Raw genomic sequence first — 17,626 nt, 5'->3', positions numbered from 1 at the left:
AGTTTTGCTATTGCAAAAAACGTTGATTATACTTGTTTATTTTCACTTATAATTACATTACCTATATGGAGTGCCCCCCATTTTCATTAAAATACATAAACTATTTCAATTAATACCATGGTATAATAATATACTCCGCCTGGTACTCTCTTCCTAGACTCGCGAACTACGTCATCGTGAACCTTTTAATAGCACGATGACGTAGGCTTGTGTCAGTCACGTGGTTCGCGAGTCTCGGAAGAGAGTAACTTGATTTTATTATACCATGATTAATACTTTACAGTCACCTATTGTTTAGGGTTGAAATTAAAAGTAACCAATTACCTACTTATTTAATTCATAGAAGTACTATTTAAATAATAAAATACATACAATTTTAAACCACAAAGCGAAAACTACTAAATAAAATGGACACTTCGACCACTACTTTTGAGGTTATAAAATTATTTATAATCTAAAACAAAACAGGGTAGGTGTAGTAAATTAGAGCGCACGGTGGTGCGAGCCATCAGGCCAGCAGTACTAGCCCCATACTTCAAAATACATATTTTAAATTATAAGTAAATTTAAACGATAACATTCGCCTCACTTAACTTCATGTAGCCTACCATGGGGAAACAAAGAGCGTCGGGTACATGAGTAGATAAAAAGTATATATTATACCCCATACTCCTTTAATGTATCACTGTCAGTCATTTCATTGACCGATTGAAGAACTAGAGTAGAGAAAATACTTCGTCTTTCCCAAAGTTGGAGAAACAGCATTTCATCCGTGGATTTTTTGATGATTTCGTAGGATTTTTTTGCTTTTGCATTTGAAGTCACAGTAACTACAAGCAAAAGGCGTTTTCCCAATGTGTGCCATTTCGTGTTTCCGTAAATATTTTTTACAGCGGGTCCTGAACTCACAGTGCTTACACTCATAAGGCTTCTCGCCAGTGTGAATCATCAGGTGGACCCGCAAAACTGTTTTGCTATTGCACTTGTAGTCACAGTGGTTACATTTTAACAACTTGTGCCCGGTGTGTATCGTCTCGTGATTCTGTAGTATTGTTTTAAAAGGGCACTTGTCATCGCAGTAGTTACATTTAAAACGTTGTTCATCATTATGTATCATCTCGTGTCTGTGTATGTAGACTTTACTATGGCTCTTGTGTTTACAAAACCTACATTTAAAAGGCTTTTTACCAGTGTGTGTCATCAGGTGAGTCCGTAAAGCCGTTTTGCAATTGCTCTGGTAATCGCAGTGTTCACATCTGTACAACTTGTGTTTGGAGTGGCTCATCTCATGACGCTTTAGGTGTGCCTTTATTTTACACTTGTAATGACAGTAATTGCATTTAAATGGCTTGTCTTCCGTGTGTTTCATTTGGTGAGTTTGTAAGTTGCCTTTATAGTTAGTCTTGAAGTCACAGAGACTACACTGAAAAGGCTTCTCGCCAGTGTGTTTTCTCTCATGATCCTGTAAGCTTTGTTTCCTAATGCACTTGTAATCACAGTGCTTACATTTTATACACGCAGCAGGCTTCTCGCCGGTGTGTGTCCTCATGTGACGCTGTAGATACCTTTTGGTTTTGCACTGATAATCGCAGTGGTCACATTTAAACAACTTTTGTTCAGAGTGTGTCATCTCATGAACCGACCACACTTGGACCACATCTTCTTTGCTTGTTCAGGGTGTAGCTATTCACTGTACGATGTATTACCCGAAAATGTTCCACGACCTATATGCTTTAGCTCACTGCTTTGTCACATGGATACTAGGCTTACTTCTATACTCATTAAATATTTACAAACGAACAACATTAAACTCTAAATAGCGTCTTATCTTTTATAATCTAATGCGTCTAATTATTTATGTTTTATTCTATACTTCATATTTATTTTATATATCGTTTTCTTCTCTTCCACTTCCTTCATGTTGGCACTATTAACGTTCTGTCACCCACTTCCCGCTTTTCTACTAATTTTTGTATTCGTCATGTGTTTGTCTGTGATGTTCATAACAATTATTCGTTTTTAGGTTTTCCCAACCACACCTCCCAGACTACCGAACATTCTCCTCACGTGTGAAAGTCAAAAACCGACATTGGCAAATTCACCCCGTGCAAAATTGCGGGGAGTAAAAGCCAGATAGGATAAAAAAAAAAAAGTTGCCTTTATAGTTAGTCTTGAAGTCACAGAGACTACACTGAAAAGGCTTCTCGCCAGTGTGTTTTCTCTCATGATCCTGTAAGCTTTGTTTCCTAATGCACTTGTAATCACAGTGCTTACATTTTATACACGCAGCAGGCTTCTCGCCGGTGTGTGTCCTCATGTGACGCTGTAGATACCTTTTGGTTTTGCACTGATAATCGCAGTGGTCACATTTAAACAACTTTTGTTCAGAGTGTGTCATCTCATGAACCGGCAAGTATGATTTATATTTAGACTTGTAATCACAGTAGTTGCATTTAAAAAGTTTTTCAGTACGTGCCGTTTCGTGTCTTCGTATTTCGTGACTTCGTACGGTGCTTTTAACAGAGCTCCTGTAGTCACAGTACTGACACTTTTCGCCAGTGTGTCTTGATATGATATGACGCTGTAAAGACTTTTTGCAATTGCACTGGTAATTGCAGTGGTCACAACTAATGGGGCGGTGTGGGCGCTCTGGCCCCAGTACGAGGTCATCCTTAACCACATGGTCTGTGTACAAGCCGGCCAGCATGGCTGCCTCGCTCACGCCACACACTGTGCTATCCTCGCACTCCTCCTTCACACACTCTTCTTCATCCACACATTCCCCTTCCTCTTTAACAGTGGCTGAAACAACAGTTTATAATTACTATTGGATAAATTTGTTAGTAAGATACTTTGTAGAACTTTGTATTAATGAAAATTGAAAAAAAAAACATTTAAAGTAAGAAGAAATTTCCATTATTTTGTATTGATCAGGGACCGGCCCGCTATCCCTTATCCGGGTTTTATAAGGGTATTGCATAAGGCTTAACTCATCATACCCTTAGACAGACGAAAACATTTTGCTTTTAAAAACCCTTATATAAAGCTACCACATTTGAGTAATCGGTAGCCCAAATACCCTTACAAAACCCTTATCATCCGCTCACCAACACCTTGCATATTGCTTATAAGGGTTAGCCTTATAAAGGGCTTCCCTTTTAGCATATAAGCGTGCTAATTTAAGTCGTCTACCTTGTTCATAAAACACACATTACCAGTAATAACATATACTAATCTATGCACATTACTTCGAATCCGAGCGATCGTCGGCGGCGTTCTTTGACTAGGCACGTATTTTCTTTCCTTTTCATACACTAGCGCAGATATATACTAATCCTGTCTCTTTCACGCAAAGGGAAACCTTTATAACAAGCGCTTAAAGATAAGGGTAACCCTTATTAAGGGCTAGCCTTATTTTTGGTTAGTTTTTCGGTAAGGGTTAGTCAAAGGGGTATGAATGGGCTTGCAGTTCAAAAGGGAAAGTCTTTCAATGTGTTAGCCGTGTTTAAGTGACGCCCATTGGAAGGGTTTTATCGCGGAAAGGGTTGTCCGATCCCTGGTATTGATAACATAGATCTAAAACAAATCATCATCATCAACTATATACTGTTACTGAAATATGTTCAGTTCAGGGCCCTGTCGCTAATACTAATACGCTGTACAGCACAGGCAATTTCGCGACACTAGTTTTTCACGTCGCATTTACACTACGAACAGGGCCTGACTTAAAGTTCTGGCCCTATGCTAACTATGTAAATCCGCCCCCAGCTTGTCTCTACTCAGAGCCGCCGCCGCGCCCCCTTGTGCGCCCCTTGGTCCTTGCGCCCTTGGCTTTAGCTTTATTAGCCTGTGGGTAAATCAGGCCCTGACTACGAAATTAGTTGCATGTCACTAATGTTACCAAAAATACGTGCAGGGCACGAAATTGATTTGCATTCATGAAGTTAAGGCGGTTCCCTGAGCCAGAAGGCGAAAAATCTCCTTATACAATCATGTTTTTCTAAGAGGCGTTGATATTTGTAGACGTGGAAAAAATATATGTAGTTCTTGACTATATTATCTTTAACAACATAGCTTCCGATACACGAATTATGACACTTCGCTCAATACAATTAATTCCCAAAGTAACCTCTACCTCAGACTTTTAATCCTACTTTACTCGGTTATATAGTATGTGATACTATAAACAAAAAAAGAAGAAAAAACAATCTTAACTTAAATAGTATTTTCATAGCTTTCGAATTTCGATATTGTAAGGTAACGTTTTTAAAATAAATAAAAACCGACAAAATTCGATCAAAATTGACACTTGGCGCATATGATCTTTCCCGTTCTTTCTTGCGAAATGTGACAGTGATAGCGGCAAACCGATGGAACGGCCTTAATGCATGCATTACGAAAATATTAAATTACACGTGAAACTGTTGGTAAAACTACTGTAACGAAATCAATTTCACGCCACTAATTTCGTAATGTAAATCCCGCTTAAGGTCGTGTAACAAATATAATTTTGGAACGTTGGTTTGTAAAGAAGTTTATGAACTCCACCGTACGTGGTTGGTTATAAAGAAGTGGATCTTGGTTATTATATTCTATAAACCCACCGAGGTCCAAGTGTTCCGTGACTGCATTCTCGGGCTCCTCCTTCACAGGCGCCAGCGACATGCCGCCTGTGTCAGCACCACTTCCCTCCAACTCCATGTCTCAAATCATTCGCGTCACAACTTAATACAAATTCTTTTCTTCATCTTTTATTTTTTGGCGGTCTGGCCAACCAGGTTGGTACATATGACAGACTTTTGATATTAGTAAAGTAATGGTAATGTAAGAAAAATCATAAAATAAATAACCACGTTTCGGACTGAAAAATTACCATTACCACAGATCTACAAGCGTAGCGTTTTAAAATAAACGTGCTGTCAGTGTCATGTTATGACCAAAGAGTAAGTATATACTGCAACAGACGGGCGGGCGTAGGTCCGGTCAGCATCAGCATATCTCTTTCTCGCTTTCTCTAAAGCTTTTTCAAATCAGGTAGTGTGAACGCAACGCCAATTTGGCTCATCGATTTCACTTTTATTATGAGTATTATCACTATCACTACATAGTATAAAACAAAGTCGCTTCCTGCTGTCTGGATGATCTCAGCGTAGCAAAACCGTCTCGTGTGGTGCGGAAGGTCCTGGATTTTCCCCAGGTTACCATCCCCCACACAGTCCTACCCAAAGAATATAATACTTACTAGTCCTGCCTACCGCTCTAAAAAGCTGTCTGGATGGATGTCTGTCCCTATGTATGCTTAGATTAGATCTTAGATCTGTAATTTATCATTATGAAATAAATAAACGAAACTAAGCTAAACTATGAACGATAAAATGGAGGTGCGAACGCAATAATACCAATTTGTGACTAGCGTATATGCGCGTTTGGGGCATACGCTAGATGAGGTTGACGCCAATTTCTTATCTGATCAAATTGGTCGATTGATCATCCCGTCTGGACTGATTTTTGTTGTCAAGTTGTCATGTTGTCAAGTCGAGATCAATCAAACTTGTCAAAATGAAATAACATTCTACGCTGCTTAATATAAAATTTTAATAAATGCTTTAAATATGAGTGAAACTGATTCGAAATTGTGTAAAATTTGTTTGAACAGCAAGACACAGACTGAGCTGTTCGATAACCCACCACTGAATAAGTTTTTCAGTCATGTTTTGGGAATGCATGTACGTACTTAACGTACTTACAAGCTTTTGTTTATTATTTGGTTCTACATAGAACGAGCTACCTCACGAAGAATTTGCCACGCGATGCAGCTCGGTCGGTCTGTGTAGACGTGCTTCGGGCGAGGCAAAAACATTCGCGGCCACAATGCCCCAGGCGAGGCAAGTCTGCACAGACCGAGTTGTTTCGGGCGACAATTTCCTCGCGAGGCGGCTCGTAACCCGCCTATTTCTGATGTGTGTCTGTTTTAGTAAATTGTGTGAAATGTCTTAGTAAATTTGGATTCCACTTTACATTGGACATTAAAAAAAGTTCCGTAAAAACTACCCAACTTAGTCCAGTACTAAAACTTTCCTACAACTAGTAGGTACATATGTAGGTAGTCATGTATTTCCTTATTTCGGGCAGAGATCGGGCATCTTTGAAAGATCTCAAGGTTAGAATTGCTGGCTGATCCCCAGTGTTGTATACCATATGTCCAGATAGGTATAGGGCTTTACAGCCACGAACGCAAGTGTTGTAACACTCGTAACAGCGATGCTGCTTGAAACATCTGACACAGATGACAAAGGCCTATTTATTAGATAGGTTTTGTGATGTGAGGGGACTGAAATGTTAAAATAGTTACTATTTTTATATTATTATTATATACGAATGCACAGGCAGCTTAAAATAGCTGATACGTGCATATCAATGTCCTGCACTTGTGTTCTGTCCATTCGTAAAATGTTTGTCGAGTCTGTTTTTAAAGGAGTTCACTGAAGGCGCACTGATTACGGATTCGGGCAAACTGTTCCACACTTTCACTACACGGTTAGACAGGAAGTGTCGTCTTGGGTTGCTACTACTCTGCGTCCGTGCCAGCTTCAGAGAATGTCCTCTCAGTCTGTCATTCATATTCCGAGTGAAAATGTCACTCAACCCGGGTACATTATAGTGTCCTGTGAGTATTTTGTATGTTTCTATTAAGTCACCACGTTGCCTTCTCTGCTCCAAGGTTGTCAGGCCCAATTCCTTTAACCTATCTTCGTAAGATCGGTTGCGAAGAGATGGCACCAATTTTGTTGCTCTTCTTTGGACTCTTTCAATAAGGTTGATGTCCTTTCGGAAATATGGATTCCAAATTTGGAAGGCATATTCCAATAAGGGTCTTACATATGTTTTATAGAGTTTAATGAAAATATTCTTATCCATATCACGGAAAGCTTTCTTAATCATATATAAAATAGAGTTAGCCTTTTTGGTAAAACCCAAAATGTGTTCCTTCCATTTTAAGTTATCAGCTATAACAACACCAAGATCTCGCTGGGAAGCAACACTTTGCAAATTTTTGGAGCCAATATTATGTCTGCTTAGGGTTTTTTTTTCCTATATGAAGTACAGTGCACTTGTCTGCGTTGAGGGTTATAAGCCAATCTTTGGTCCATTGATAAATGCGGTCTAAGTCCTGCTATATGATGTTATGGCTAACAAGAGGGTTTCCCATAATCTTTGTGTCGTCAGCGAATAAAAACAAATCTGACTACAACTTGCCTAAGATCCGTCAGAAAAATCCCGTTTCAGAAAATAATCAGATTTTTTTTTACAGTTTTACTTATTTTTGGCGAGTGTACAACATTCCTGCACCCAAAACCACAGGGTACACTCACTCATCATATTCTATTTTGTAGGAACCTCCTATAAGAATTTGGCTCTGTGGGTGGTGCGGTTCCACATTAAAGAAGATTATGAGGCTTGTGCTACTTGCTGAGGAGTCCCACGCCTACCTGTCTCAGGTCAAACTGGTGAGCACCAAGAAATAGTACTTATTTACCACATTCTTAACCCTTAAATCAACAGAAAACATGGAACAATGTGAGGTCAAACTTCCTTGGCCCTCTATAGGAGCAATGATTGAAATGAGAAAAAAAAACAAAAACCGGCCAGTGCGAGTCGGACTCGCGCACTGAGGGTTCCGTACTTTTTAGTATTTGTTGTTATAGCGGCAACAGAAATACATCATCTGTGAAAATTTCAACTGTCTAGTTATCACGGTTCATGAGATACAGCCTGGTGACAGACAGACGGACAGCGGAGTCTTAGTAATAGGCTCCCGTTTTTACCCTTTGGGTACAGAACCCTAATAAACAGTCAAAGGTTACGTCCAATATTTTTGACGTTGCCAAGCTAAGAGTTAACTTTTTCAGTTTAGTAGCCTATTTTACGGTTTGATGCATGCTCCCGCTAGTGTGTCAAGGTAATTTTTAGTTTTTTTTGGCCTACTATTCAAGTAAAATTCTCTTCTACTTGTTTTAACAGATAACCAAACGGAGATTAATATCAATGAGGGCTACTGCGTTTAATTTCGCTGCTAGGGGCCCTAGTGTAAATGGAGGCCTTTCAAAATGTCAAATGCATAGAAGTTTTGGGGGTTTCAAGCTTTTTTATCGGGAATTTTTACTCCTTATTCATAATTGTGGTAAATATCTTTGTCCATCTTGGATTAATCATGGTAAACAATAGATATAGCTCAATAAATGTTAGTGGTTTAAAAAAAGAGCCAACTAAAATATTCGCAAAATTAACCAGGTTAAAAAAAATGGCACATTTAGACGTTAAAATACATTTGTGTATATTAGAACATATCGATTTTATAAAAATAAGCATAGAAGAATTTTGAGAGCTGTTTTTCTGGACCTACATCTACAGTGGCGCCAACTGGTGAACACAAAAACGGTAGCCTTCATAAATTGTTCATTGTAAAGTACTAAAACAACATGACTTCAGAGAAATATCTTGTTTTTTTTTTAGAATAAGGAAGAACATAGAACAAGCCATTTTGCTCTCTCTTTTCACCACAACGAACATACAGACATTCCTCCTTCACTAACAAAAGACACAAGAAAAACGAAATTAAAAACAAAACGTAAAATTAAAAACAAACAAAAAGATTTAAAAGAAACTGAAAATGTACATGTTGATAATTTAGAAAATGAACATGAAAGTGAATATAAAATTGAAGAAATAAAAGTAGAATCCTTAGATATTGATGTAGCAGATAATGATATTGAAAATGATAATGAATTTGACTTTGAAAAAGATACAGATGAAACGCTTGAAACAGATATTTTAGACAGACCTAAAAGAAAGGTGAACCCTAAATTATATGCTAAATGTGAACAGTATAATTTTACACTGAAAGTGTTAAGCATAGAAGAGCAGAGAGCAGAATTGGATGAGAAGAAGAAATCAGAGAAATATTTGAGCAGAAAGTACAAGTGTGAGTTTTGTGGCATCAGTTTTGTGACTAAAGATGTTTTTGAAGAACACAACCAGAGGCATCAGGAGGTTGGTATGGGTCAAAATCATATAAAAATAATAAATGAAAATAAAAAAAACATCCATACTTATATAAATACAATTTATGGTACTTTTATACATCATCATTTTTAGTTTTAATCGTGTGTCAATAGATGGCAGTGAATTTACTGTGGCTACAAGATTTACTATGACAGTACCGCTCTATCCTATTATATCCTCTTTGTTCTCAGTTTGTTTTTGTAACATTTTTTTTCTTACAGTCCCACAGCCCTCATGAATGTCCGCTGTGCCATCTTCGCTTCAGCACCGCTTTAGTTCTCTCCCAGCACGCGTTGGCACATGCGCGTCGCTTCACTTGTCGCCTGTGTGGGGCCGTCGTTACACGGTATGCAGTTATTTTATTTGCTAGTGTATTTACAAAAGTTACGCCTCAATGTTTATCGAAAACTGGGTAAATAAAGGTTAGTATCTGACAGAAACCCAATTTTTAGGGTTCCGTACCCAAAGGGTAACAACGGGACCCTATTACTAAGACTCCGCTGTCCGTCTGTCTGTCACGAGGCTGTATCTCAGGAACCGTAATAGCTAGACAGTTGGAATTTTCACAGGTGATGTATTTCTGTTGCCGGTATAACAACAAATTTTAAAAAGTACGGAACGCTCGGTGCGCGAGTCCGATTCGCACTTGGCCGGTTTTTTGTGTATATAATTCCTTATTCTGTGCCTATTGTCATAGTTAATTATTGCAGGTATAGCGATTGCGAGAGCCACCGGCGTAAGTGCGGACAGGCGAGTCCTGGCGTGTGTTCGCTCTGCGGGAAAATATTTACGTAAGTACAATAGTTATTTACGATACAAGTGCGGAAAAGAGGAAATTCGAAATGAGTGGCGATAAATTAAAACACGACCGCAGGGAGTGTTTTAAATCGACACGAGTTTCGAATTACCTATTCGCACGTGTATCATACAACGTTTTACAGTCCATATGGCCCTTTAAACTTTCGACATATGCACGAAAAGTGCTCTTTACGCACTAGTGCGAGAAAGTAGCACCATATGTACTGTAATATAATATTCGGCCATTCTACTTTCTGTTGTATATAAGTTGTCAAAACACTTTTTCGTAAAATGCATATTTTAGAATACTTGGCAATTACTTTCATTTTCTGTTTTGTGTTTGAGAAAGAGGCTTTATTAGGCTATCAATGGGGTTGGCAACTGTCAAAGGTTTGCAGAGATGGCGCCATCATCGCTTGCCCCTTTTTCTATGAGATTTGGCTTAAAGGGCTGGCATCCAGGGCATTAAAAAAAACAAAAATTTGACACAATTCTAGGGATTGATAGGGCAAGCTATGATGGCGCCATAAGATAAGATAAGATAAGACCGGCCAACCTCATTCCGAAAGCTTTGTTCAATACATCACTACTGTAAATATTCTTAATCACTGTATAACACAGTGGTCCTTGATTGTCTCCCGATTTGTATAAATATAATGCATTTACCACCGTGTTACCGTCTTTTTATATTAATCAATATTAATACATGAATTTTGATCGGCAAATTCCTACTATTATGTTCTGGTACAATTTGGGAATACAGTTTTTGTACACGAATTCAATATCTACCATACTTTTTTCTGGTAATAGATTAATCATGAAAAAGTAGAATGACTATAAACAAAATATTGCTTATCAAATTTAGGAATACAACAAAAGAAACTAGTCTGTCTAAGCTAACGCTGCACTGACTTAGAACAAAGTGTGGGTTTGACGTTTACGGTAGCACTTCCACACTTTGTCATTGCAAAGTTTGTGGAGAGTGCCTTATAACCTTCACCTACCGTACGAAATTTAACCTTTAGGTACGCCACAGCGCTGTTAGTTTGTTACAAATTGTCACATTTTTACTTGAATTAAATTTGCAGTTTTAATTTTGCAAATATCATTTTCAAAAGTAAATATAAATTTTGTTACAGAAACCAGAATTCGCTGGAAAACCATGTAAGGGGCGTGCACTACAGAAAAGAAAAGAAGTTTGTCTGTTCGTACTGCAATCAAAAGTTTCAGACCAAACAGCGACTCGCCATACATACCAGGTAATAGAGTGAGTTTTTTTCAAAAGTGAAATATTAAACTTCACTTTCATTGCCGACGCTACTTCCCAACTTCAAAATCACAATAGGGAATATTACGCGAAACTCTGCCTAGGGGTCGCCACTACCACAATCTGAGGGTCTATCGCGAAACAGATAAAGAGGCAGATAGCGAAATTTCGGATTTGCGTTTCCCGGTAGGTCCTCTGTAAACAAACTGCCTTGATACACCATATCATATTTTATTATCTCTGGAAACTTGTCAAAGTATAGGTTACTCTATGGTTTATTAAAAAGGCTAGTGCTGTACTCTGGTGGCAGAACATTGCAGTAATATCCCCTATTACGAGCCCTAAATTTGAGGGATTTACTAATAGCAGTTATTGACCGCTGAACAGATGCAAAATATTAAACATCCTGTCTCCTAGTTTGAAATATGTACTACGCCACACGTTTTGTGGTCACAGGATCGTAAAACGTCAACTTTGGACCCTTGGGGGTCCTTTTTGTAGGGTTCCGTACCTCAAAAGGAAAAAAAAACGGAATCCTTCTCCCTTCTCTGTCATCTGTCGCACAATATCATTGCTAAAACTCTAGAAAAAAATAACACTCCAGAAAAACTTTTCAATTTTTTTGTTGTTGTTTATTCTCACAAGGTAAAAATATTTTTATTTGTCTACTGCAGGTGAAAGTAATAGTAAAATAAATTTATTACCCCCTTCCAGGACTCACACCGGGCTAAAACCATACACCTGTGAGCTATGCGGACGCTCCTTCGCAGCAAACTCTAACCTACGGAATCATCTGGCAGCACACGCACAAGCCCGTCCACATTACTGCGTCGAATGCGACAAATCTTATAAAACAAGGAAAGGGCTCAGGCGACATCTGTTGGAAGGCGCTTCACATGTTGGAAAGAAAACGTAAGTTTTTTTTGTGTTGTACTTACTGTAGACCTTATCTGGTCTGGTTGCATTAATTTAATAATAGTCTGTTCACTTTCTCAATGATAAAATATCAGTAAAATATAGCTTTAGTATTTCAGAACTGCACATATCGCATTAGTATGGTTTCAAACCATATTCATGTAATATATGCGAGCATTCGAGGCAAAAATCAACCTAAGTTATCGGAGATACCATCTCACCTATCGAAATCATCAATATATATTGTATTTTTAAAAGTGGCTACAAATTGCAGATTAATAATGATGTAATTATTATTATTCCATCAAATGTTTCAGTCACTCGTGCCGCCATTGCCTGAAAAGTTTCACTTCAGAGAAGCTCCTGGCGTCTCACATCAGCTCCGTGCATACGAGGGAACCTGACTCCTGTACTCTTTGCCAGAAGGTACAATTTTCGATTTTTAAAACTTTAAACATCTTTCTTTTATAATAAATTAATCTTTGATACTGCCTACTATACGAGGAAATTTAATGAAATTTATTTTAATTTACTTATTAAACTTACATTTTCACTTAAACCAAACATGCAAGTTGCAAACATGCCTAAAACTAATTAGAAAAACCTTATTAGTTAAATTTAATTATTATTACCAGTTGTGGACGTAGATAGACTGCTGTCTGTCAGAATATGTCAAGATTGGGATTATTGAAAATAATGTTATTAATACGGTAGTACTATTAGTTATTCTGTGGTTAATTGCAATATATAAATTAGTGTGGTCTGTTTATACTCTTTAATATTATTAAATATATACAGATTTTAGCTAATATGTGACGTCTTCAAGCAAAGGATACCACATTGTCACTTACAATGAGGACGAAATTTGCTTGCATCTTTATATGAATAACCCGGAATAAACTGTTAGAGCGTTCTTATTGGCAAGCGACAATGTGGCACCTTTTGCTTGAAAACGACACATATTACGGTTAAACTCACGTATCTTTAGTCACTTGTGCAACATGTTTCGGAAAGCTTAGGTCTCCATTTTCATTTCATCACTATCGTGACTGTTGTGCTTGAAATTGGAGACTAAGTCTCTCCGAAACATGTCGCGCGAGTGACTAAAAGTTACTAGTGACTAAAAGTTAAATCGTAGTGTTAGTTTAAGAGCCCATCGACGTGCTCACTAGCGCCACTGCTAAATAATTGTGATTATTTATATTTAACCAGATATAGATATAACTCCGTAATAGATGGATAGAGTCTAAGAAAAAAACGTGCCTCGAAAAATCAAGAAAATTTGATTCTCGTTCAGAGGGCGCTACTAGCTTTGGCCTACTGTCGTATAGATGGCGTTGACGGTTTCGTTTGTTATTTAACAATTTTAACGCATATCAGTGAAAGAGCATGGGTGAAAATAATAAAAATAATTAATGCAAATAAAAAAAATCATTTATCCATATTTAAATACATTTTATCCTATTTTTATAAATCTTCATTTTTAGTTTTAAAGTGTGTCGATAGATGGCAGTGAATTTACTGTGGTTACAAAATTTACTATGACAGTACCGCTCTAGTATAAGTTACTCTATGATTTAACGATAGATATATAAAAAAGGGGGTCGCTACGTACTGTATTTTGTATTTAAGTACCTTTTGAACACATCAAACTAGTTTTTATGTTGCTGGATTCGTCGATCTATGAACTCAAAACAAAAACGGCCGTTTTAACTTTGGACGCATAGATTGACGAATTACCTCAATCTGAGAGAATCGCGAAGCAAGAAAATCGAAGTTTCGTTATCTAACATCTCTGTCACTCTTGCATATTCGAGCGACAAAGAGGCAGATAGCGAAATTTCGGATTCGCGTTTCCCAGTAGTTACTCTGTAAACAGACCGTCTTGATGCATCAATGTCATATTTTATTATCTCTGAAAATTTGTCAAAAACCTGTTAAAGGTACAGTATGTATAAGTTAGTCTATGGTTTACTAAAAAGGCTAGTGCTGCACTCTGGTGGCGGAACATTGCAGTATATTCTTGCCCCTATTCTTTTCGGTCTAATTCGACTCTTTATTTTCAGACATTCCTGACTTCTACTAGTTTGAAGAAGCACATCCGAAGTGTACACGAACCGACTAACTTTTGAAAAGTGCTATCCGCGGTAGACATGACAAGTACCCTTACCACGAGTCACTAACAGTGTCAACACTGACATACGCTAATGTCTACGTAAGTTACTTTCTATGCATCTCGCTCGTACTGACATATAAGTTCAACTCGTAATTATAGTTTGTTTAAGGACTGTCTCATTTCAAACATAGACAGAGAGTATCATACTATCTTTGTCTTACACTAGTACTAGCACCCAAAAGAAAAGGATGAGTATAGTTTTCAGGGTTCCGTACCCAAAGGGTAAAAACGGGACCCTATTACTAAGACTCCGCTGTCCGTTTATCCGTCTGTCTGTCACCAGGCTGTATCTCATGAACCGTGATAGCTAGGCAGTTGAAATTTTCACAGATGATGTATTTCTGTTGCCGCTATAACAACAAATACTAAAAAGTACGGAACCCTCGGTGCGCGAGTCCGACTCGCGCTTGGCCGGTTTTTTTGTTCTTATTTACTGACAGTTTGGTTTGACCAACTAGAAGTATCAATACCAATCTGCTTTTCGGTTTTATCTCAGTTATTTCTTCCATTTTTACAAATGTGTTACCACAGGACGACATTAAAATAATAGTCACTCCAGAATTAAGATATTTCATATACGATACATTACAATTTCATACGTTATTAACGAAGTGAATGTCATATACAAAGGAAAAAAATACCAAGGCCTCCAGTGCCTAGGGCTGGAATGGAACCAGCGTCCTCCGTTCACGCGACAGATACCTGCACCGCTCGGCCACCTGGCTGCTGGCTGTTTTTTAGGGTTCCGTACCCAAAGGGTCAAAACGGGACCCTATTACTGAGACTCCGCTGTCCGTGTGTCTGTCACCAGGCTGTATCTCATGAACCGTGATAGCTGGACAATTGAAATTTTCACAGAATATGTATTTCTGTTGCCGCTATAACAACAAATACTAAAAAGTGCGGAACCGTCGGTGCGCGAGTCCGACTCGCACTTGGCCGATTTTTTCCTTTGAATATGACATTTATTTCGTTTATAGTTTAAATAGTAGTGTCTCTACTTGTTAAAAACACATTAAAATATTCGAATTTAAACTATCGTGAGACATATTAACTTAACTAACTTAGCGGTTTCATTCACGTATTTTTAGTCACTTGCGCGACATGGAAATGGAAACCTAGGCTCTCCGAAACATGTCGCGCGAGTGACTAAAAATACGTGAGTGAAACCACTAAGTTACATTAAAATATTAGTAGTAGTAGTAGTAAAACTCTTTATTGTACAAAAAGAAACATAAAACAAGAGAAAAACGCATCATTTGTACAAATGCGAACTTATCCCTAAACACAATAACACAAATAACACAAAAAAAATAATCACAATAAACAAATATTTTCACAGAAAGTAATTTAATTTGTTCTTAGAGTATTTCAGTTAATTTTCCACTATAGTTCGGTGCTTTAGGAGTATAGTTAGGACTTAGAAAATTTTACATGTCCTTAGGTGAGCTTGTGGCGTGTAAATGTAAATTATGTGTATGTTTTAAATAGTTTTAATAAATGAATTTATAAGTAATTGGTTGTTTTTTTTATCACTGCGTAATGAATAATGAATTTTAATGAATCATTATACATATAAAGCCTGACCAGTAATATATGATCATTGTCAAGAGGGCGCTGTTTATTCTCATGTATAGGGTGACAGTTCAGTATAGTATGAAAAAATTAGTTCCAGTGAAATTCCGCAACATGGCGCGTGATCCCTGGTCAGGCTTTACCTGGTCAGGCTTATATTACTGATCTCTGTTCTGTTTTTAATTTAATTTAATTTATTTAATTGTAATTATGCTTTGTTACATTGTAATGTGTGGACCTATGTTGTCTTTTAATAAACTGATTTATTATTATTTATTATTATTTACCTATCCATGGTCTATGTCAGGGACTCCATATACATCATAGACATAGTATATTATACAAGTAGTTATAGACGCGCCACCGAGCGACCGGGGGTAAGAGAAAGAATATTCATATAAAATGTATATGTCATCTCTTTCACACTTATAAATTTCGGTATTTCGCCATAGCCTCCTTGCTATGATGCCATAACCCGACCATGAAATAATGCCCGGTCGGTGATAAAGACAATGCATGGCACTAACTATACTTCTTGTACCTACACAGTTTGAACAATAAATGTTTCTGATTCTGATTCTGATTCTAATATAGGATCCCGTTTTTACCCTTTGGCTACGGAACCCTAAAAACTATCTTGTTACACTATTATCATCTATTATCAAAGTCGCCAAACACTATCTGCTGTACGCCGCTAGCCTTAGGTACATCTGCCTAAATAAGACGTTTTCAATACGAAAAACCTGTCAGAATGCCCTTATAATAAGCGACAATGTGATACCTTTTGCTTGAAAACGACACAAATTATTATTTTGGAAGTCACGACTCACGACCACCACAAACTCATCAAAGACATCACTCGGGTCCGTTTCAAAAGAATCAAAAAGGTCTACCTATGTCTAAAATTCTAAATGACGTAACTGCCTCAGTTTAGATGGCAGTTACGCCCTTACGCCCTTATTGAAGGCGCGTCGTACGCGCATCTACGTTGAAGACGAGCCCCTTTGAGACAATTGAACGTCAAGCGATTCTAGCGCTTTAAAGCGCTTTAGTCTTATTAACAACTTTTGCTCGCGGCTTTAAGTGGAATTGGATAGAAAGTAAGTATGAGGCTTAAAATAAAAGAGGTTATACTAGTTAGGGACCATTAAAAAATTACATTACACTAAAATATAGTTTCTCACACAAACTGTTTGTTACCTAATGTGTCGATCATAATTTATGTGGTCTGAAATTACGTGACATTACAATCAATGGTTACTTATTTGCTTTACAAGGGGCCAAAGTTATAGTATAACCAAAATAACCCCTCATGCTTATATTAAATTGATACCCCAGCAAGCGAAATATTCCAAAATTGAGCATAGCGAGGGTTTCAAGACACGAAAGTTAAACAAACTTTGCTACCGACATTGACATATATTCAAACACAAATTTGAAAAATGTAGGGGTGTTAGATCGATCTTCCATACAAATTTTAAATTTCATGCCTTTTTCAACAAACAAAGTTGGCTTGCCAGTCTAAATAAGTCTTATTCTACCAGCCGACATTAGGATAAAACATCAAAATTTGAATCGAATTACTTGTGGATAAAATGCAACTTTCTCATCAGTTTTTGAAGAATAAAGGGAGCCTTTACGAGCTTGTGTGGTAAAAAATAATAATAAATCGGTGCGTCGCAGAACAAAACAACTAATCTGGCGAAACACGTGACGTCACGTGACGTTTCGACCAATGGCGTTGCGTTTCGCTCGTATTTCGCGGGCAAATTTTTGAACTTTAGATTTATTATTTTAAGCAATCAAATGATAATTTAATAACGGAAATGCAT

General features: G+C 37.5%; 2 protein-coding genes across 2 annotated transcripts; one reads left to right on the top strand and one right to left on the bottom strand.

The window, feature by feature from the left end:
• Window positions 1–2,270: 2,270 nt before the first annotated feature.
• On the bottom strand, window positions 2,271–4,830 carry LOC134753049 (uncharacterized). Its single transcript, XM_063688811.1, has 3 exons — window positions 4,605–4,830; window positions 2,626–2,802; window positions 2,271–2,347 (listed from the first exon to the last, which is right to left on the bottom strand). The coding sequence occupies exons 1-3, from the start codon at window positions 4,699–4,701 to the stop codon at window positions 2,271–2,273; spliced, it is 351 nt and encodes a 116-aa protein (XP_063544881.1). The 5' UTR covers window positions 4,702–4,830.
• A 715-nt stretch (window positions 4,831–5,545) lies between these two features.
• On the top strand, window positions 5,546–15,612 carry LOC134753329 (gastrula zinc finger protein XlCGF26.1-like). The gene is made up of 9 exons (XM_063689188.1): window positions 5,546–5,726; window positions 7,395–7,508; window positions 8,515–9,051; window positions 9,285–9,409; window positions 9,774–9,854; window positions 11,001–11,120; window positions 11,843–12,040; window positions 12,361–12,469; window positions 14,110–15,612. The coding sequence occupies exons 1-9, from the start codon at window positions 5,613–5,615 to the stop codon at window positions 14,173–14,175; spliced, it is 1,464 nt and encodes a 487-aa protein (XP_063545258.1). The 5' UTR covers window positions 5,546–5,612; the 3' UTR covers window positions 14,176–15,612.
• The last annotated feature ends 2,014 nt before the right edge of the window (window positions 15,613–17,626 follow it).

The sequence above is a fragment of the Cydia strobilella genome, chromosome 26, assembly GCF_947568885.1.
Source record: "Cydia strobilella chromosome 26, ilCydStro3.1, whole genome shotgun sequence".
In the NCBI taxonomy this organism is placed as follows: domain Eukaryota; kingdom Metazoa; phylum Arthropoda; class Insecta; order Lepidoptera; family Tortricidae; genus Cydia; species Cydia strobilella.
Note: the sequence above shows the minus strand (reverse complement) of the source record. Positions and strands in the feature narration are given on the sequence as shown.